Here is a 23,300-nt window from a genome sequence, read left to right as displayed (position 1 = left end):
TGCACATCTGATGAAGGCTAGCTGTTCTCTGTGTTCAGTTTCTAATAATCAGAAGGCATGTTAGTAAAATATGGCTCTCAATTGAAACTTAATTTAGCAAGATCTGGTTGTGTGTGTGTTAACATAAACTGTCAAGAGCTAGGGAAGGCTCCTTACCTTTGTCATTACATCCATCCAATAATCCCTGCTCTCCAGCTAGAGAGCATCAGTTGAAGCCAAGCACAATGTTCCCAGGCGCCATGCAAGTTTTCACATGCAGTTCCCCTGTTCCTCATTTCTGACCAATTTCTTTTTCACAAGGAAAAAGATGAACCTGCTGAAGTTAACAAAATATTATGACTAGATACATCCTGACAAAGTGGGATGATAGTTTGGTAGGTTCACAGGGTAAAGTAGGTAGGGGGAAGTGCTTTATAGTTGTCTAGTAAGCAAGGCAACATGGAAAGTTAATATTTGGAAACACTCATCGTTCTGGACACATTTATCATCTTCCCAACTTTTTGAGTTGCTTTGGGAATACTGAGTTTCCTATTAAAGCAAGTGATGTATATCTCCCCATCCTCAACTGGGAAGATGCAGTAGTAATGGGAAACGATGATTGTTCATCTGTGTATTCCTCATTTTAAGGAGTACGGTAGAGGGAAGGTCTAAGTGCAAAAATTGATTCTGTCCTGTTGGCAGACTCTCAGCTGTAGTACTCCGGTGAATGAAGAGACCAAAGGTCTCCCATTTTAGAAAAATGCACCAAGGGAGGACAGAGAGCTTTCCAAGTTTGGAAAATGTTGTCCATTAGACTGAGCTCTGACAGGTGTGAAAACTGGGGCTATGGCCACAAAGAGAGATCAAAGTAAAGAGGAGTCTTAGAGAACATTCTAGAAAGTTTCACATGCAAACGTTGTCATTTGTCTGGGGATTTGTATGCCTTTGGGGATTTCTTAAAATAAGGTGTGATTCACTCTGGTAACCTCTTCCATATGTAAGTCTTAGATTGATACTTGACAGCTCTACCACCTTTAGTGCTAAACTAGTTCTCTGCTTTTGTTCTTGATGGACATGCAGTGTAGCTTCCAGTTTTCTGTGCTTTCATGGTGTGTGCATGTGTTGCTGTGGTAAGGTTGGGTTCTTGTGTTTGTTTTGGGTTTGGTGTGCTTTGTTTTTTTACCTAAATTCCAATGGTTTCATTTCATGTGTTGCTATAGTCTCATTTTTAGAGAATATAAATGTACAATTCAATCTCCCGAGTTGCTTGTGTTAGTGTTAAATGAAGCAGATAAACTGTGACAAGCTCAATGTTTGTAGTTCAAAGCAAGAACGTTGAGAATGTGCTTAAATGTTCAGGAGGAAAGCAAACAAATGCAATTAAATAGCTACAAAACATACAGAACTATAATTTATAAACGTATCATATGCGTAACATAAAATGGCACTTCTTCGGAAGGGTTAATCTGTAAAGCAAATGTGGAGCTCGGGAACTGTGTGTGAGTAAGTGGGCTGGCATGGAAGGGCAGTGCTGCCCTTGATGATCTGCGAGGCCACGGCTGTGGGTGCCGAGCAGCCCCCGAGTGCCAGGCCTCCGGGGCTCAGCATACGGGTCTGGCTGCGTGTCCCAGCTCGGCTGGCTGGTCGATAGCCACAGGAGAGAGAAAGTGTGGTCAGAACCCGACCAGAGTGTGGCAGAGGAGGCAGTCACGGCATCACAGGTTGTTTAGATGTAGTTTGAAACAGCAAACGTAAAACCCACAACAGAAATAAGCAGAGAAGGGACAAAAATTCTCAAGCCCAAATTTTTCTTCTGATATGCATGCACTCAACTTCTGAGTGGATCCCAGTATTTCTAATTAAATGGGCTTCTGCTTATTGCTTTGCTGGAGGCTTTTTTTTTTTGATTAACAGAACAAAAGGTTAATCATATAAATTCCCCATCTCGTGTCATGCTGAAGCAAAAGGGAATAGGTAGCTCCTTGTTCTCACTGCTTAGCTGCTATTCAGGTTTGCTATGTGCAGTACAAACACAGAGCTCTCCCCGCAGGCCCCCGTGACATACTTTTCTCCCTGTGTTCTTGGTGGAAGATGAACGCTCCTCACATTTATGACTCTGCTTGTCTTACTGGAAGGATGGGGATCGAGCCATGGCTACGTGAGCTGTGCAGGAGATCCTCATCTTTGGCTCTGCGGGGAGCTCCAGCAGATGTGCAAACCCCTGCCCCGTTAAGAAGGAGCTGTAATTGCACCTACCTCACGTGTGTGTGTGATTAAAACACTGAGCGGTGGAGTTACTAATGAAATCATGGCAAACTTGGAATCAGATGGATCAAGGTTTTCCTTAATACTGAGTTAATATCTTTTTTAATTCCTCGTATAAATCTACCTAGTAATTATAAGTTAGCAACTATAATTCTCTTGGACAGACTATTAGTTATGATTTCCTTATCTCTTTGTTGCAAAGAATGGCTCATACTCGAAGCAACAGAATTTCATCTCTCCAAATGACCTACATTTATGGTTACACCTGCAATAAAAAAATAACTGCAACTTTGAATAGAGCATAAAACACCAAAGTCTAATTCTCAACAACTTGTTTCCATTCTGGGAATCTGAAATCCCCTCTGCTTAGGACAGAGGCCCGGCAGGACGCCCTGCTGGCACCAGCTTAGGGTGCGCAGCGGTGCTGCCACGCCGTGTGTCGCCCTCAGCGGGGCCAGGCAGCGATTTGCACGTTGTTGGAGCTTTGCCCTGCTGCAAGGAAAATCAATTGCTCGAGATTAGGCTGAAAAGCCTTTTAAAACGTTTGTTTTGGCGAAACAAAAAGTTGTAGTTGAATGAAACATTTGATCCGATAAAACTTTTTTGTAAACTTTCCAGGAATGTATTTCTATTCCATAGAAATAAATTCTGACTTGTTGCTCAGCTAAGCATCCTTCTCAGGTTTTCTTCAATGTTAAGAACATATGCATGGATCAGTCACATCCATGTGGATCCCTGTGTTCCGAGGTGCCCTGTGCAAATGACGTTTTGAGCACTACAAGCTGCAGGTCTGCGCTAACCATTTTGCTGTGCCGTGGAAGCTCAGGTCAGCTGGCAGTCACCATTGCTGCTCCTGTCCCCACCACGGTGCTGGCAAGGGGACGCAGAGCGTTACCTCACGTGGCTCTGACACTGCAGAAGGGAGCAGTGATGGTACCCATCATTGTAGCGTTGGTGTTTTCTGCCAGCGGACAGCGTGTCCCCTCAAACACCACTGCAGCATATAGCTGAAAATGCTGAGCTCTGTGGTGGGGGAAAGCGTGTGAGCGGGATGGAGCACAGAGAAAGCGAACAGAAACAGCACCGTGGCCTCTGCAGCCCTCCACCTCTGCTCAATGTTGGGAGGGTGCCACGGGGATAATACGATGGAAGTATGGAGATGTATGCAGGTAGCTTCTGTTTATACAAAGTGAAGATGCACATAAATCCACAGCCGAGTGATTCAGACCTGTCAAGTCTCATGCATTATGCACAGGAGTTATTCAATTAGCCCCTGCTGCTGTGCCTGTAGCTCACACTGTTGTGAAGGCGCTGCAGCGGCCCTTCTCCCACTCCAGCATCCCGAGCGCCGGCCGTGGCCGTGCGGCCCCCGCTGGAGCTGCGGGGAGAGGGGCGGTGCGGGGCCGGGCCGGGATGCCCACGGAGCTGGGTGCGGCTCAGGCAGCGGAGTTCCTTGCGCCCGGTTGGAGGATTGGCAGGGCCGGGTTTGTCGGGGAAGCGTAACCTGCAAAATTAAGACAGAAGCTATTAAATGTGTTGATTTAAATACGTTGTAATAAACGTGAAATAATTGCACGTCATTAGTGTACGCACAGCAAAAGCTAATTTGACAATCGGCGCATACATTATCACACACGATGTAAACGCGGGGCAGCGCTGTGCTGTCTCCGAGAACGTCTCCGCGCCTGCCAGGGTTTTAACAGATCCGGCAACCGATAAATAAATAAACGGAACGGGTTTATGGGAGTCATCGGGGTGTTCTTCTGTGTTTTGATTGTTGTTGTTGCCTTTTTTTAGCACGTTACCATTCCTCCGGGACGAGCCGCTGTAGCGTTTTCCAAAAGGCGTTTAATTGAAATCAGCTGTATCCCCCTCCCTCCCNCCCTCCACCCTCTCCCCGTCCGCGTGCAGCGGCCTCACTGCTCCGCTTTGTGTCTCCGGCAGCGATGCACCTCCTGGGGCTGAACTGGCAGCTGCAGCCCGCGGACGGACACACCTTCAGCAACGGGCTGCGGCCGGGCGCGGCGGGCGCGGAGGACGGAGCGGCGGCGCCACCTGCAGGCAGAGGTGAGCGGCGGGGCGGCCTGCGGGCGGCCCTGGGCGTGCACCGCGAGCCCCGGCGGGCGCTGCTCCGGCGCGCTGCACGCCGCAGATCGCTGTTATTCTTTTCCCTGAAGGAAAAGCGCGTGCCGTAGAGAATGGAGAGCGAGGGCAACGAGGAGGAAACGTCTGGGAACAGAAACGCTTTCTTTCAACTGTGAAAGCATCTATTAGGAAAACAGAGAGAAGTTACATTTTAACAGAGAGGCTTTTAAACATTGAAATTGAATGCTTTCTGATGATGATGAGGTTCAGGTGTTTTCTTCGCTACCTACTACTGTGGCTTTCCCCGGTTCCTACTGGAAGTGCAGCGGTAGGGCAGAACATGGCCTTCAAGCTCCGAGTGCCCGCGGTGTGCTGTGCTGTGCTGAGCTGTGCTGTGCTGTGCTGAGCTGTGCTGTGCAGGACGGCTGGGTGCTGGCAGCAGGGCGAGAGCGCTCCGTGCTGGTCTGCAGCAGAACTTTGTGTAGAGCTGAGCACTGCTTTGTTCAGAACCCGCAGCTCATGCCACACTTGCTGATCCCTGAAACGAGCGTTAAGCTAACAAGTGCTAACACAGGACACGTGCATGGGAGGTATGGGCGAATTTCAGCCAGAGTGGTGTTGGGAGCAAAGCTGAGTTCAGTTCTTTGGCATGCTCGCCCTTTTTACAAATTGCAGATTTGCTGCACCTCTGCTTCTTTATGTTTTCTGTGGAGGGACCGGCTTTGGCTTCCTCCTTTTGTTGGAGTGCAACGTCCTTGTTGTGGCAAGATAACTGTAGGTTTTCAGACAGCAGCTTGTTGGCTTGGCTTCCATCTCCTACTGTAGGTCACGCAGTGGATGAACAGCACATCCCTAAGTACCTGGCAGAATGTTTGTATTACTGCTGAACTCCTTCCAGATTGCGCACAGGTGAGAGACCCTATGGTTTGAGGCAGGAACCTGAAGAGCCTAGGACCTCAATTATGGTCACTTAGCAGACAACTGCAGTGTTTAACACATTTCCAAATTCCCTCCCCTGCAGCTTTTTGTTGCCATCTTTGTGCAAATGTAGGGCAGCAGAATTGTTGAATTTGAATGTTCTCATCTGCCTGGGGCACTCCAGTGCAAATTCTGGCAGTGCATCCCAACCCTACTCTAATTAGCATTGCACATTTCAAGAGACAGAGATGCCGGCTGTTGGGGATTGGTAGCCTCCTGCGGAGGAGACAGGAGACAGCACTGCTAGTTATGTCTTAAATTGCTGCAGTTGGGCTTCTTCAGAGCGCGTTGGAAAAGTTTTCTTCTGACATTTTGTAGAAGGTTCCTGAAATGTTGATAATTTTGTAGGAGGAAAGAGAAAATATTTAGGTAAGTAATCTTCCACAGAGGAGTAATGGGAATGACAGGCTTGGATGAGCACAAGGAATATCTAAAACAGAAATTCTTGTAGCAGGGAAGAGCGAAAAGTTTTTCTCCCTCACCATTCATTCTATTATGTTCAAGTTAATATTGCTACCCCAGCAGTTTTTAGGAAAGCCTCTGACAGCTTTTAACACAACAACCATTTTCAGGACTCTGGCTGTGGAGAGTGACCTTTTTATAATTGACACAGCTCAGGATGAAGCCATTCTTTTCAAAACACGGCTCTCCCAAAGAAACCTTTAACCCCTAGTCTGAAAACAGCCACTTAAACACAAGCTGTGCCTACTCAGCAAGTAAGGCATTTTAAAGAAGAGCAATTCAGACGGGGGAAAAAAGAGGCAGATATTTCAATTTGATCTGCTTGTTCCTTATTAAGAGACTGAATTTGGGTAAGAAATAATCAAAACGCAATTTAAGGGGAATGTGAATTACTTTATTACCACATTTTCTTATCAGAATGGAAACAAAATTCACTATTAAGAAAACACAATTGCACATTTTTTGTAATTGCACGCTACATCTCGCTGATGCTGGGGTTGTCTGAAAGGAGCAGCCAAGTGCGATGGGTAGAGAAGTCCTCAGTGCTGCTGTAAAACCTCAGGTGAACTCCACCGTGCTCTGACTGCACGCGAAGCAGGAGATGACTTCTTTTGCCTTTGGGCTCTCACGGTTGTGCTGAACTCCGGATTCAGATTAATCGACAAATTAAAGAGATTTTACTTTCTTAGCAGAAGTGGTAAAGTAGTAGTCCTTCCTAGTGCATTAAAAACCAAAGGTTGGCACTGCCATGTGATCGTGGAATTGTTACAGGGGTGGGATAGATTGTGACATTATTAAAAAAATAATAATCTGAGATCGAAGTCTGTTGGTCTGTTACTGTTACACAAGGATAATGTTAGAATTTTGGTGTAATCAATCTAGAAGAGGAAAAAGGAAAAAAGAGTGTGTTTGGGAACAATCATTTCTTAACAAACAGGTGAACGATGTGAGCTTACAGAGCTTTCGTTTGCCTAGATTCTGTTAGTCTGTGCTAAGAATATGTTCTAAATTTAAAATTATATAGCAGGCTAGACACGTATTTCCAGACAATATGTGCAGTTTCCTTTCTAATTGATGGAATATACTATAAAAGTCAACTTAAATCGTTTCAGAGTACACCTCAGATAAGTGTAATTCATGTGGAACTGTCCGAAGTAGCTCCAGCTGCAAACCCAAGTAAAGTATACTTAAGAGATTTTTTTATGATGTTTGACCTATTTTCTTTGGTGTACTCACAAATTCATCAGATTTTCTGCTACTTCAAAACAAAAATCAGAAATTTCTTTTTTTTTTTTTTCACTTGATGATTTGCTAAATTGCAGTTCCATAAATCTGAAAAACAGTAAAAAATTGACCCTAGAAACGAGCATTTTAAAAGATACCAAAGGCAATTATGGGCAAGGAAGAATCAGTTTGGTTATTATAAATACGCTCACTAATTGGAAAAGGTAGATTTGAATGTATGTTCTGATAGTCACATAATGCTGGGTTTGGGTTTCCTTGAACCAACTAGCTTCATCCAGGTTCATCTCAGTTAATGAGATACTTAAGTAAGTCTACCAAAGCATGTGGATTTCAAAAATACAGTTACCACTAATGAAGAATACTTATTTCCTGTTATCAAGTTCAGTACCTACAGTGGCAGCAACGTAATGAAGAAATTTAAGTCTGCTGTTAAATTTTACACTGTCTTCTGGTCTAAAATTACTTGCTTGAGATGGGTGCCTAAAACCTATCAGATTTTGGGAGACAAAAAATGGAATTCTGCTCATTTAGCAGAAATTTGCTTTGAATTGATACGGAAAACTGAAGTCTGCTGTCACTGTGGAGCTGCATAGCTTGTCTTCATCTCTCTCCAAATTATGTTGAGAAAGAGTTGACTATCCCTTTTCCAGAAGCTGCAGTTGCATTTTGGTTTGCATACAGCAGTGTTTTTTCAACAGTTAAAATATTTTATTATCAGAGCAACAGGCAGGCAGCATTAAAGGAATTACAAGTAGTTTAGATGAGAAGAGTCTCTACTTTACATATGGCTGAGTTGAAGTTGAGGTCAAATTTGTTAGTCCCTGACCTGAGTGCCAAGAGCACTGACTCTGAAATTGCCAGCAGTCATCAGAGAGTATAAGGACTGAGCGCCACATGGAGGGATTTCAATGTCATGCTGCAGAAAATTAAAAGATTTTTGAAAAACCAAAAGACCTCAAAGCTCATTAACAATGTAAACAGCACGTGTCTTTTGGTTTCTGCTGCTTCCTTGTAGACGGTTTGAAACAGATGATCAAAACGTAATAACAATCAATGTATTTTAAATGTCACTTCCGTGATCTTCATTCAATTTAATCAAGACATGCCATCATTTTCCAGGTGGATTAATCTTACTAAATAGTTATGTGGCTAATGTAACTTAAATCTTAATTAACTTGTTAGCGAGCAGAAACAGTAATGTGGACCCTATGGAGGGTGGCAGATGTGGTCTTCTGAAAATACACCGATCTCCAGGGCTGCTTCACCATAAGCAAAGTATGTGACTAAGTTCAGCAGGGCAGATGAGGATTTTTTTCTCCTTGCTGTGATTGTGTTGATGGTGACAGTACGAGTTGCTGTGTTCGGAGTTACTTGGTGAGCTGTATTATATACCATCAGAGATGACTATTGCAGTGATGCAGAAATCCATGCTACTATGTTCTTTGCTAAATGCTGGGAACTAACAGCTCTTCGTTTCATTTCAGTTATAATTTGCTTTTGATTCTGAAAACAACAAATCTTGTGAAGCTGTGCCCATGGGAATGTGAAAATGTGCCTACGTTTCTGGGTGTATCAGAGTAGCAGAGAGACATTTCTTAATTCCACCCGCAGGGCCAGATTGTTTGGCTGCAGCTGAGGCAGAGCACTGGTCTTAAGCAGATGGTTCCTTTGCAGAATTTCTTTCAGCACAATAGAAATATGCTATCCTGGCCAACAATCCCAATGCCGATTTTGTTTCAGATGCTGTTTTTCTGGACTCCTGGAAGCTCATACAAATTCAGGAGCTTCCTTCCTCTTCACTAAATAGAACTCGTTATTACCTCAGCATCTTCAGCATAACTGAAGTTCAAGAAGTGTCACAGCAGCTTCTGCAGACAAACCCTCATTTCCTGGCTTCTTACATTATTGTAGTTCTGGAAATTTGTTTTGTACCAGCGGTCAATCTACTTTACCCGTTTTTCACTTGGGTCCTAGGAATTAGTAGTAGATATTTTGAAGCACAAGTTCATAGAGGAATTAATAAGTGGGATAATAATGCGTAACACTGATTGATATATTTTTTTTCATTTCTGAAATAATAAGAAATGCCTGGTCATATGAATAACAAACTTACCTGAAGAAAAATGTCCATCATTAAAAACTTAATTAATTACCATCTTTTTTTTTTTTTTTTTTTGGCAAAAAATCAGTGGAATGCATTTTTGAATGTTTACATATATTTATTTTCTCTTTTGAGTAATTACACAGCGGTACCATACAGTTCTTTGGAATTCTGAGTCAACTGTAAAAATGTCTAGTTACATGAAAACAGAAAAATAAGTTAGATTTAAAGATAAGGAAAGCTTTATCTGCCGCAAAGAAATGGAGAGGTACTGGAAGAGAAGCAAAGGAGAAAGCTCTTTAATCAACATGGTGATATTTATTCCTTGTAATTAATTTGAGATTATCCAGATTGTTTTGGTAGTTCATTATGGATGCGTTGGAATGGTTACTTTGCCAGATATTTTTCAGGCATATTATCAAGACACATTTTGCAGTCATCTCTGTTAGAAAGGCAAGTAGTCAAAGCACTGAAGTAATTGCTATTTAAATGTGGTGTCTGTAGCAGGACACTGGCAGTAGCCGGATTTATTTTTTATTTTTTAATTTTGTCTCTGATGTGGGAGAGGAGCCTATAAACACCCAAATTTCTCTCATCTCAGTGTAGGTACAGTTGTGCTGCATAGCTGACACTGCTTGACGTAATTTGAATTAAAGGCTGAGTGGGCACGTCATATCGGCTGCCACCTTGAAACTGACCTCCAGCTCGCAGATGAGGCCAGCTGACAAGTGGGGGAGTTTGCCTTGCTGTTGTCATGTATCCCCTGTCTGATAGCTTCAAAGGCAAACATACTTGAGCACTAAAACAGTCTTTTCAAATGTATATGCCAAAATAGTAATTCGACTGGGTAAATAACACAGCAGTTTAAATGAATAAGTGTTATTTAGTTGATAAATATATGTTTGACTGAGAGATTGAAATGACTCCCCTGGGTAAGGAGAAGAGGTATGCTTTTAAAACTCCCTTTTTGCAGATGTTTATAGAGAGGAAATCACAGGGGAAAAAATCCAGTATCCGTAGAGTTATGGAATAAGCAAAACTCTAAGACAGCCACCCACAGCAGAGATAATGATTTGGGGGTTTATTTGCTCACGGTAGTATGAGTTCTTTGGTTCAGTCTTTCTTCTCAGATTTGTCAGTCTGTCACATCTGTAACTTCACTTAACTGCAGTTTATCTTCTTTGAATGTGATCTGCAGTGGTCCATCAAAATGGAAAAGCTTCTAAAAATAGCTGGAGGGAGTGAATCGGGTGGAAAGATACATTCTCTGCATTAGGAGGTGAAGACTGAAGGAAGCTATATAAGAGGTTTACTTTAAGAGTCTCTGGAGACCCAAGTTTTTAAGTGAAGCTGTTATTGCAACAAAGCTCTTGTAAATATAAAGCCAGGGTGATGGTGTTCTGCTTTTCAAGTTTTAAAAAAGTAAACATAAGTCTGTTGGCTCAGGTGGTTCAGTGGCCATATATACTTTGCATTTCATTCCTTTATTTCTAATTTGTGGTGTCAGGAACACGATGTGGCCAATGCCGAGACCTTTTCTGTGCTATTTTTGATATGACCGCTCTGCATTACTCTTAAAAGTGAGAATTTTTAATAGACGATGATTAATATTTGTTTTATAAGTATTCACCTGAGAGTATCAAGATGATGAACAGCTTGGTTCACTGGCTGTGACAAAGCAAGAAGTCCTGCCAAGATGATTCTGTTCGTTTTGTGTTTTGTAACAATGCGAGAATAATTCAGCAGGAATTTATGAAAATATATTCAATAATGCATAGTCACTAGAGCTCTGCTTGCTTGCTAGACTTAAACCTTCACAAAAGTTAGTTGAAAATATTCTGACATGGCTCCAAACATTTGTAATCTTACGACTTCAGCATTATAACCTAGAGCCATAGAAACAGAATTCACGTGTTAAATTCTTAAAATTAAAAATAAGGGTCTCTTTCAGAATGCCAAACAGAAGGCAGCAGCTAAGTTTCATGTGCTCATGGCATGGGCTGGATGCAGAGCAGAGAAATGCCGTACTGCAAAAATAGAGACTTGAAACTAAGGAGTCATCCATCCATTCCATTCTTTCTTCTTTTTTTTTTTGGTTAAGTGTATCTCAGTCACATGTCTATCACTTGATAAATGCTCATGGAACTCACTTTTAAAATTCTCTACTGTGCTGAACTCCTCCAGCTGTCGCAGTCCTTAGGAATTCCTAAGTGGAGTTTCTTGAAACACTGAAATATTCTGGAAGGAGTGGTTTGGACAAGCAGAAACTAGGTCACCTATGTAGTAGAGTGAGGAAATAACATCTATGGGGAGATGCTTCTGAAAGTAATGCCTAACCAAACTGAATAATAGCAGTCGTTTTAGGAGCCTGAGTCATGTCCTTAGGCTGATTATTCATTACTATTTTGCTGGTTTTAACTGCCATCTCAAGCAATTTTTACACTAAAACTTCAATATTTTCATGAGAAAAATAAATTGTCTTTTAAAATAACTGTTTTTTTTTTTTTTGTGAAAGTTTGACATTCAGTATATTGTTCACACTTCTCCGAAAGTAATGCCTCCTACTTTATTATGTAGGCCTAAATATGTTGACCAAAATGTGCTAATCAGATGACGCATGAGGTCATTCTAAACCCATGTCAGTTTTAAAGTGTTCAGACAGGGATTCATTTTTCTAAAATTTGCTGTGTCATAAGCTATCATCCTGTGTTGGAAGCTGGTTCAGAGCTTAGTAGCTCTGATTAGATATACCACGTTTATGATATGAGGTAAATGTAACTATAAGCTGCTTATTCTTTTTGGCTAGTTGGAGCATTGGATTTGTGCTGCTGACACAAACCATATCTCTGACTGTACAGGACCACTGTTCCACTGAATGCTAGAGTTGGATCAATAAAGTATTGCTTCCAAAGAACCAAAACAACGAGCAGATTCCACTGCAGGGGCTGGAGGGGAGGTGGAGGGGATGGCTGCTAAGGTGAGGCAGAGTTGAGCTACAGATACACGCCTGTTTTACATCTGGCTCAGCAGATTACATCTTCTGATTTCACTATTCCATTTGTCAAAGATTTGCACTAGAGTTGATGAGCTGAAGCGACTTCGTTGCAGTCATGAAATCAACTGAATTGAAAAGTATATAATTCAGATTATTCATTGGTGAGTGAACAGATTCAGAATATTGGAAGAGGTACTGTTGTATTGATCTTCTCACCTTTATTCCTTATACAGCTTTTATCATCATTGTAATGCTTATTGTCATACTCCCTGTAAATAGCTTTTTCTTTGGAGGTTTCTCTTTAACTGTGAATGCCCTTAGAAAGAGTCAGGGACTCTGTTCACGGATTACATGCAGTTGATGTTCATTTAAGTACTCACAATCTGCTTCCAAAGAAATAGTTTAGAGGACGTTTTTCAGGAACATGGAAGAAGATTTATTGCCGTGACTCAGAAGTGTGAAGTGTAGTGGAAGTGTGATGTTGTACTCAGAAGAGGGAGACGTCACTCTTAGGTTGACTTCCAGTTTGCCAGTGATTCCAGTACAGCATTCAACAGGTGTCATTGTGTGCCTGCACCTGGTTTCCTTTCCGTGGAGGTAATGGATAATTTAAATTCTAGTGAGATGGTGCCGGACTTCACAAAGCCAGGGGATTTGAAATACCCTCTGTTTGAGCAAACAATTAGAAATAAAATAATGTAGATTTTCTGAAATATTTGGTGTTTGAATCTGATTTATATGTTGGTAGCTCTAGCACAGCTCTAAAGGCGTGTTACATGATGTTCTCAACTAATTCTCCTTTCTTTGCAGGCTGTCTTTGCATCTTTTTCATTTAAGTGCTGTACTGTTTTCATAGATCCATTAGCATAGAAAATGAAAAAAGAATATTTACCAAAAACTGGGTAGCAGTTGGTGTTCAAATCATTCTTTTACCACTTGAAGACGCTGCCAACATATCTGTTTCATTATGTACAAGTGTAAGTGCTGCTAACACATAATTTGGAACCTAAAAATGAAGCAGTGCTATTGCAGCTCTTTCAATTAAAGATAGCCAGTGCAGAAAAGCTGTTGTGTGCTTACCTGCTGGAATTATGTCGTTCTGTGCCATCCTGTTACATTCATATAGTGCTGGAAAACGTTTCAGCAGTAACTTGCCACATATTGAAAATGGCGTTTCACTGTGACAAAAACATGAAGTAAACAGCTGAGCTTTTAACAAATACAGAGGTATCAGTACCATCCAGTATGTATTAATAGTGATATTAGTGACACCTTGAGACTTCTGTGATGGCAACAGAAATTTCTGGGTTTTTTTTTTTGGTCTCTGTAGTATCTGAAAGCACTGCTAACTCTTCACCTATCACGCTCCATGTTTAAAATGTGTAACCTCAGAACCATCCTGATCAGCTGCCAAGCAGAAGAGATTCGCACCAAGTTTTAAAGGCTATTTCATGGGCTGGAAGCCAGAGCACTCAACCAGAAGGGTCTTGTATCTTGGCTTCAATAATGCGTGCTGAAGAACCATCAAAAGATGGATTTTAGCTAACCCTGCAAATATCTGTGGGGAAGAGAGAGACCCATAATAGATAGTCTCACTGCTTCAGACAGAGAGAATTAAAAGGCGGTGACTTGAGCTATACTAACTCTTTAAAGAATAAGAAGATGCATGTTAGGGTACGGAAACTGTTCTCTAAATCCTTTTCTGTGCATTTCATTTCTTCTACCAACTCTATTGTCTATGAATGGGGATTTATTGGACCACTTCACTATGTAAAGCAATAGTAATAAAATTTGCAATCAGTTCATTGAGATTGAAATTACACCTTCAGTTCACCTTTCTGAAATTTTTTCACATGCCGGTTGCATAGAAGACAGCTGAAAAGAGCAAAAGGAGATTTCTGTGTGCTTAAATGACTCTCTCTAAGCGGTCACAGAATTGAAGGCTCAGAGGAATTAGAAGATTGCAGATGCTCCACAGAAACAGGTTCAAAGCCTTCTTTGTTAGCGTATATGGACCAAATTCTTTCATACTGACTGAAACAACAGATTGCATGAAATTAGGAAAGTCGCAGTTTGATTTAAACAGCAGCATTGCTGCAGATGTTAATCTTGAATGTCCCTGCTAAAAATGCCTTTATTAAAAGCAGTTACCTCATTTGATTTGTAGTTGATTTATATTTGTTCTTATTTTTATTTTATAGGACCATGGGTCACTAGGAATAGCAGCATAGATAGTGGAGAAACAGAAGTTGGTCGCAAGGTCACCCAAGAGGTGCCCCCTGGAGTTTTTTGGCGGTCTCAGATCCATATCAGCCAGCCACAGTTCCTGAAGTTCAACATATCCTTAGGGAAGGATGCTCTTTTTGGTGTTTATATAAGAAGAGGACTCCCACCATCACATGCACAGGTACTTTATGTATTTCTTAGCTTTAAATATGAAAATTCAAAAGTTGGGAGAATTTATGTTAGGTTCATGTTTGAGCTTTTGGAGCTCAGGTTTAGGGATTCCATGCAGTATTTGGGGAATTAGACTCATTTTTTTATATTTGGCCTGAAATTACGATTTCTAGGTTGTTACACACCTTAACAGTATGTTGATGAAGGAAATAACCAAGGATGATGTTCTTGCTAGTCAGGTTTTTAAAATTACTTTCAGTTTGACATGCAGGGTTTTAAATCTATGAGGAAATTGTGGAATCAGTCGTGGTAAACCTATCCAGTTACACACCCATCAAAAATGACGAGCGAAGGTGGTCAAATTCACAATATCAAAACACTGTATGTTGGAATGCATGTGCAGCTAGATCTGATAACGTGAATTTTCAGTCTTCATAGAAGTTTCAAACTCCACAGGATTTTTAAGGCATTGCTGAGCATGCAAAAGGCTTAGGCATCGCTGCTACCCAACCATATTAGAGGACAGAATACAGTGGACGTGTCTGGAAAGCTTTAATTTTACTGTTTTTCCATCAAAGGTGCTATTTAGGCTCAATATTGTGCTCAGACATTGGGCAAGTCTTGCAGCTTGGAATCCCAGTTCTTAATTTCTAACTGACTACAAAGATGAAAATTCCGCACTACTGCTTTTTTTGCATTGACTTTGTAGTACATAAGGGCTGTAGGTAAAGATAGTCTTAAAGTTAGTGGGACCAAATTTATATATCTTTTTCCTCTAAGCTGTGAAATGGTGTTTAGATTTCTTTTGCTGTAATTATAAAGAGATATCCTTTATTTTATTGAGAGGAAAAAATATATTTAATGTCATTGGTGTGAATAGAAAGATTTTCATTTACTTAGATTAGAAGAAGATTACTTAGAAAAGTAATGAGAAATAATATTTTGCAGTTACACATACAAAAGGAAAGATCTTCCATTCTTTAGAGAACAAGGGAAGGAGAAATAGGAACCAGCTTTTGGAAAGGAACCTTTACTTCATGCATATCCTTGCTGCTGAAAATCAATTCTTCATTAAAAAATCACCAGCTAAACTTAAATGCTTGATTTAGTTTATGATTTCCAAAGATGAAATTTAGAACTTTGGGGGAAAGCCTTTTCAACATGCGTAGATACCTTGCCCAGATTTGCAAGAACTGATAGTATGTTTTCATTTGGCGAAGCAGACTGCGGTTACATAAGTGATTAAGCCAAATGCAGAGAGGCTTCGACATAATTGCGTTGTCGTACAAAGGAAGTGTTTTCATATTGCTTGCAAGGAGATATCAGCCCTGAGAGAACAGCATCCATCTGCATGCACAAAGTCATGATAGAAGGAGTAAACCAATGAATATTCTGTGGAAAACTACACCTATGGTAAATGAATTTGGGATCTGCTTACTCTGGCACTAGTCTGCATTGGCTCTTATTCCTTGGCTGTTATTCTTGCCTAAAGTCTGCACTGAAATCCAAAATTTTTGAGCTAATTTGGATAGAAATGAGAGAAAAGGTTTACATGGCTTTACAAGCTCTACTTTTAAGAACTGGGGAGCAAGCAGCTTTATGATTATCCAAACTCCATTGACTTCTTGTATGCTGTTATGAATTTTTCTCTGAGGTACCAAGTGTTTGTATATGTGATATCCAGATATGTCTGACTGGTAAGAAATAAAGACCAGCAGACTGCAAATCTAGGAGAAGGGTAAGTGGTTTGTTTCCCATACAGACAGGGGCTAGTATATGACATCCTGAGGTTTGGTACAAAGTTGAGATAGGTTGGGAAAATTTATATATAATGTTGAATAATTTTCAGCCATTTTCAGACATACATCCATCATGGAAGATATTCACAGAGAATATGATCCATGGCTGGGACCTTTCTCAAGAATGTTTTGATTTTTTGGCACTTGTGTTTCAATGTGTTGTCTCAGGGGCAAGATTATGTCCATGGATCATAAGCTGCACCAGTAAGGCAATGACGTAATTCATTGAGCATGTCTCATTAATTCTGAATTTTGGTGCTCTCTCCCCATATCATTCCACCATGGAAAATAACCCAGCAATTTAGATGGTGAAAACAAAAGCATAAATCATGAAGTGAAAATGGCTTAGGGCAACCAAAGCTCCAAAATGACCATCAAGATTTTCTGTAATTACAATTTAATTTTAATTGACTATCACATCATGGAAGTATGCCTGTATTTCTTAGAAGAAAAGTAAATGGTAGTACAAAATAAATATTGCTTTTAATTCAAGATGAACTTTAATTTCCATTGCACTGTGTTCGGCTATATTTGTTCTAGGTTTCATTAAAATGTTCTTGTCTGAGAAGCTGGGATCAAGCAGAGTTCCCCTTCGTTCCTTCACTAAATCTTTTGAGCACTGGATATAAATTTCATAACCTTTCTGATAAATTAAATAATGAGAAATATCATCTGTGTTTCCAATTTAGCTTGAATCCTCCTCAGAGAACCTCTTTTCCAATCTTTAGTTAGTGGAGGCAGTTCCAGCCTTCTTCCATAACTGCATAATGAAATCTAGTACTTGTGCAAGTTCTTGGTGCCTTTCAGTGGGGCAATACAGCAGAAGATTGCTATATCAAAATCCACCCAAACTGCTTCCAGGAGAAAGAAAAGCAAGCTGTTACACACTGGAGTTGGTGAAAAGAAGACTTGTTCTGACAGAAAGAAGCAGAATGGTTTTGTGTTAGTGAAAATAGTCTGAAGTTGACACCAGACAATATTCTAAAATTGAAATTTGAAATCCTTGTTTCTACAGGTTAGGGACATGAAGTGTAAAGCACTTGACAGTTCATCACTGATCAGTGCTGATATGTCAAGCCTAGCAAAATCCTTTGTGGGAACAAGTCAATAATCAGCAAATTAGGTACATGATTAACCTCAGACAACAAGATGCAGTTCCCGTCTGTGAGCCCTGCTGAGATTTAACCTTCTCAGTAGTAGTGTTTAGCAGATATTCCAGATGCGTAGTTCAGTCAGTCAAACTGATGTAGCTGTAAACTTCTCTAGAAGCGGCCTTGTGTGCCATGTGCATGGGGAATGGAGCTCTAGAGGAGAGAGAAAATATTTTGAGTGGCAAGCAGACTAGAAAAGAAATGCATTGCTTTCAAAGAAAATTCTTCCAATCTATGCAGTACTGCACAGAATTAGAAAAAAATGTTCAGTACAGGCTTGAAGGATCATAGAAGATAGTCATATTAATAAAATTGATAATGTATGGAAAATGAACTGTAAATGTCAAACAGTGCATGAAGTGATCCTGCAGAGATTACAGCAATTATGTTACTACACGTTGTTAAAATATACCAAATGATGCATGAAATAAAGCAACCATATAGAAACATCCCTACAATGTCTGGAGAAGGCAATGCATGGAGTTGTTTTGCCTCCATTTGCAGCAGTGTTTTCTATTTATAAAATTTTTATATCAAAAGGGAAGCCATTTTTACTTAGAACTGTCTTTATTTGAAACAATGAGAATAGCTGAGGAGCTTCAGTGTTACCCTGTTTTTCAGCCACTATAGTTAAAAAGTGATCTGGTCATTTCAGAGCTCTGTGGTGGTGACTGTGCTGTTGTAGTGAATACTGCATTGTACCCATTGTGTTGTGTCACACTCAAGATGAATGTTTAAATGCTGGAAAAAGTTCCTTGGCTGTTGGCAGTGTGGGTCAGGTGTTTCATGGGTGTATTTTAATGAATAATTACCAACTGGTTTTGATAAAGAACTAATTTTAAAGCACTTTGCAAACAAGTTTCCCTGACATTTGTTTTATTACTGGCTTTGTAGCTCTTACAGGGCTTAAGCATAAGATGAATGCTAGCCACAATGCCAGATATGCTTTCTTTTTCTCCCTTTTCATTTCTCTTTTTTTTTTTCTTCCATCTGAAGATACATCCATTATTAAGACAAGGGCTCTAATAGCTCTTTCTTTTCAGTTCGTATTTACAAAGACTCTTAATGATTTTGTGGTAGCATGCAAGAAGCTTCAAATCTAAGAAAAAAGACCATGCAGACTCTGTTCCAGTGCCTGAGAGCTGTTTGCTTCTTGATGCTCTCACAACCAGTTCTCTTCCTGTATGCAGCTGTTCTCAGCAGAACTATATGGATGGCATTGTGGATGACATTGTGCAATGTAGTCACTGTCGTATATGCAGTATGCCCAAACTGTTTTTCTGACTCCTCATGGCTACTGGAAAAAGAAAGACCTTATTAGACTGTGAATAAAATGCATCAGAGGAAGATAGAAGCACTGAAGGAAGAAATTATAAAAACGAATTGCCCAGAAAGAACTTAGCGTGAGATTTAGGTTTGTAAATAAAAGCATGCAGCAGTAGGGTTTTGGTATGCTGTGCAGTAAAATAAATAAACAGTAATGGAAAACGTGAATTTGGAATTTGTTTGAAGAAGTAGCTTTCTTTATAGGGAACTTTATTCATAGCAGCTACTCTCCCCTGCAAAACTGAACTGCAAAGATGTTGTCATTTGTGATTTCTGGTGCGTTTTGTTTCTGGGCAGATTTTAGTTGTTTTTGTGTGACTTTCTGTATGAAACCACAAAATATAAAGGATCGTTAAAAAAAATTAGTGAAACTTAAAAATTGCTTCAGAGATCAGTTTGATATTTGACTAGATCCATTCCCTAGTACATGCGATTTAGTTTGCCTTAGCATTTGTCTTTGTTAAAATTAAAAAATTACACAGTGGCTTCTTAGTGATCATGTAGGTGTTTCTTTTTGTTTCCTAGATGTGTCTTCTAAACTGCTCATATTTGCCAATGGGTAGCTTTAGAGCAAAAGTGGTATTTTTGGAACAGCATTAAATAATGGTAATTAATCATGATAGTGGACTAAATCAGAAAATCAACAGGGCAGCAAGAAACAAAATGATGATCCAGCCAACCATAGGAAGAAATCATATCTGGTTATGACCTTCTCAGTGACCTTTTGGTCAGGGATTTTAGATTTTGGGGTTCATATACCCAGTACCTCCATTAAGATTGTACACCCAGGGCAGCGGCAGCAGAAACGTTATCTTCCTTCTTTTTCCCACAGTACTGAGGAATCCAGAAAGGGATAAACATTTATTGTTATATTCTACATCAATTTGCGGTGGTACTTCACAAGTCATAAACTTATTGATGTTTAGTCATTACACTTTTGCCTGAGCATGAAATAGTTCTTCACGGTTTAATTAAAGAGTCTCCACAGTGTGTAGTTAAAATTATAGCCTTATGGGGAGCCATGCCAAGAGACCTGCTCTCGCTAGGTCACACCTGTCATTGTGAAAAGAGATTCTGCAGCTAAAACTACTTCAGGCAGTTTCAGCCTGAGTACTATTCCCCTTCGATCTTGCCAACTGCTGAGCCTTCTCTGCTATATGAGGTAGAATCAGCATCAAACAGAGGGGAGGCAGAGGAACCTGCCAGCATAAGCAGAGATGAACAGCATGTTGCCAGTGAGAAATGTCAGCTTTTATTGCTACTTCCCTAGCTGACCCTTTGTGAGCGATTGTTCTGAAGAACAAGATTTCTTTTTCCCAAGATGTTGCCCAAGTAATAACATTTCCCAAAGAGGTGATGAGTCTGTCCTTAACCTCTGACTGTTAGACAGTAGGTTTTAGTAATATTTCCAAATGTCATTGATTTAAGAGATAGATACTTGTGTGTTTGGCACCTCTGATGCTCTGAGAGTTACTGACATGCCAGAATTCTCTAAATCTCTGGTGTGCATTGGCTTAAATGCATTAATTTTCCTGATTTATCTTCTTCAGCGAATATCCTGTGTGAAAAAAGGCTCAATAAATGGCAATTAAATTTTAACAGTTTGGTGAAATTTTTTATTTCATGTCTCTTATTCTTTCCCATGAGTAAAAGCATTGGGAAGAGTGACTAATGCACTTACTGTGACTGTAGCCTTCAACATTGGTAGATATGGGCTCAGATTCCTGTGCTGTCATGGATTTCCTTTGTGGCTGATACTTATGTCATGGTTTCATATATTTAAAAAGAAGGTAATAGTACCTGCATACTTTTGCCTTTGTTGTAATGCTAGGTGTGTTGAGTGCTGTATTGCTGCTATTATAACCGCTACAAAATTTCAAGCAGAAAGGTCACCTTTTATATCACTGTTTGAAATAGATGTGAAATACGTCACTAACTCATTAAATCAGTCCAACTTTCTGTCTCTTCTACAAGAAGGGATAATCTTCGTTATTTTATTGCATATTGTGCATTATTTGCTAGAACTCAATGTTAAGGAGCACAGTTCGATGTGCAAGACAGCCCTTATGGATCTTTTTTGGATGGAGGATGACAGTTTTCTTTTTAAAATGAAATGGAATGAATGCGTATGGTTTCTTAGAACTGCCACAAGCGCAGGCTGTACGTGCTAGAGATAACAGAAGGAAGTGCAGTGAAACTACTGGCCAGCAAGCATGTACCTTTAGTGTATTTTATCGAACATATCTCTTTCTTTAGACATGTCTGTCTCTATCTACTCGTAGATAGATAAATGTGTCCAAAACAAGATGTATTTTCATAGGGGACTTGTTATACAGATACCAAAAGATGAGATATTTTTTTCTTGTTTCTTAAGGACTTCCCTGAGATAGGGGCCATGAGAGCTGGTAAGTTGAGCATAGCATCAGCTTCAGAGCTCCAGAATCACAGAAGTTAAAGACAGAAGAAAAAAAAAAAAAAAAAAGACTGTTAGGACTTCTGGTACAGCTGCTTTGCTATGCAGAGTTATTCCCTATTGTAGATTAACCAATATTTCTTCTAGTCTTTGTTTAATTGTGTGATGCAGTGGCATCTCCACTGGGAGGCTATTACCGAGCTTAATAGATGGGAAGCTTATCTGACATTCATCTTAAATTTCTTTCTTTCTTTTTTTAGTTCCATACCGTTAATGGTGCCATCCCTCTTATACTCTAAATAATCACTTGCTCTGCTTGATCTGTTTTCCAAAGATTAATGTAATATTCCAAAGCATCCAAACAGAAATTCTCAGTTTTCCTTAATAGAAGTTCAATTCCTTCAGCCACCTGATTTGTGTTATTCCTTTTCCATGCTCCCTCTGGTTTTTGTATCCTACTTACCCCTGATTGTTCTGCATACAAACTCAGGTAAGCAAACTGCTCTGTGATGTCAAACTTTTACAGTGTATATTTATTGGGTACTAACTTACATTACGTTATACAGACACATTTCTTGTTTGTGTTTTCCTGTTTGTTTTTGCATTCTAGGGTTGTCCATTCAATTATATATCTGAATGTATATCTGAGATATCTGTACTTCTTGCAACAATAAATTATGGCAGGTGATCCCTTAGGAAAGAGTGTCTCTCTTATAGGTTAAAGTTTTCCAGCTTTGAAAGCTCTGTAGGAACCTAGAATTTTGTGATGGGTCAAAGCATTGATTTTAACTTCCTTCTCAAAACTCCATCAGTCAAAAAATACTGCTTGTACATTTTTAATCACCTGTGCAGAGAAAAGATGCATAACTCTGTGTCAATTTTTAAGAAAGCAGTCACGAAATCTATGTGTTCAGTGGGAACCCAGTAGATACTAGCTTCATATTAACGTACCTTCCAGAAATACCATTTTGTGACGTTTTTAATACAAGACTGTGTGAGATTTTGAGATGAGATGTCATTCTGTATTCTGGTCTGTTTGTTTGGGGTTTTGTTTTTTTGTTTTCTTTTTTTGTTTTCTTTTCTTTTTCTTCTTCCTACTCTGCAGTATGATTTCATGGAACGCTTGGATGGGAAAGAGAAATGGAGTGTGGTGGAATCCCCACGGGAACGGCGAAGTATTCAGACTCTTGTTCAGAATGAGGCTGTGTTTGTTCAGTACTTGGATGTGGGTTTGTGGCACCTGGCATTTTACAATGATGGCAAGGACAAAGAAGTGGTCTCCTTCAGTACAGTTATTTTAGGTAGGTATTTCCTCAAGCTGAGCATTTCTTCTCTTTATTGATACTTTCCCATACTTAAAGACATAATGCTCTCTTGTTGTCTTTAGTAATCAACCTTTTTATCCTTATGCTGTGCTTTTTTTCTTAACACTAATCTCAAATGGCTTCAATTGGGTTTTGATTTTTATTTCATTATTTCTCACTTAAGATTTTTGCATTCCTGTAGTTCTTGAGGTTAGTTCTGAGAAACAAAACAGTTGGAGAAGTTCAGTGTGAGTTGAAGCATTCCTCTCCCTTATCACAGTCGTTTTTCATACCTGTTTGCTTCTCCAAAGACTTTTCTTTGTAAACCAATATCCAACAAGACACTGCATCCAACAGGAGAACTGTTTAATCTTTGCAGAAAGATGGTACAAGAAACTGACAACTGAGAATGAGTCTGTTTGCAGTCACCTCAGAGATTAATTTAGTCTGTTAATTAGGTATATGCTGTATTTCAGCTTGCTGCTCACCTAGGGTGGGTCATCTCAGCATGAGGGAATAAAGAGCAGAAGAGCATCCAACCTACGACCTGAGAAGCTTCCAGCTTTGTTACAAGAACAGGGCTCCATTTAGTTGAAAGCCAAACTGAGCATAAGTTCTCCAAGCTTTGTCAGAAGATTTGTTAAACTTTGAAGCAGTTCATGAGCTTTTAATGTCTCATCACAGTAGCTTCAAAAACTGAGAGAGTCTACATGCTATTCCATCCTGGCTGGTGAAGTGCTAAGTGGCACTATATTGCATAAATCTGTAATTTCTATTAGTTTTGAGAAAGAGAAATTGAA

General features: G+C 40.0%; 1 protein-coding gene across 17 annotated transcripts in view; it reads left to right on the top strand.

The window, feature by feature from the left end:
• Positions 1-23,300, top strand: part of TENM2 (teneurin transmembrane protein 2) — a 616,658-nt gene that overhangs the window by 492,258 nt on the left and 101,100 nt on the right. For 12 of the 17 annotated variants that reach the window (XM_021410388.1, XM_021410393.1, XM_021410392.1 and 9 more), the window contains 3 exons: positions 4,189-4,311; positions 14,312-14,517; positions 22,302-22,497. In XM_021410388.1, the coding sequence (XP_021266063.1) occupies positions 4,189-4,311; positions 14,312-14,517; positions 22,302-22,497 (525 nt within the window). Of the gene's footprint in view, positions 1-4,188; positions 4,312-14,311; positions 14,518-15,789; positions 15,921-21,333; positions 21,687-22,301; positions 22,498-23,300 lie in introns of those variants that run through there. The other 5 variants (XM_021410395.1, XM_021410399.1, XM_021410396.1 and 2 more) reach the window with 3 other exon arrangements.

Source organism: Numida meleagris, chromosome 12, assembly GCF_002078875.1.
Source record: "Numida meleagris isolate 19003 breed g44 Domestic line chromosome 12, NumMel1.0, whole genome shotgun sequence".
Classification (NCBI taxonomy): Eukaryota; Metazoa; Chordata; class Aves; order Galliformes; family Numididae; genus Numida; species Numida meleagris.
The sequence above is the reverse complement of the archived record's forward strand: the minus strand, read 5'-3'. Positions and strand labels throughout refer to the sequence as shown.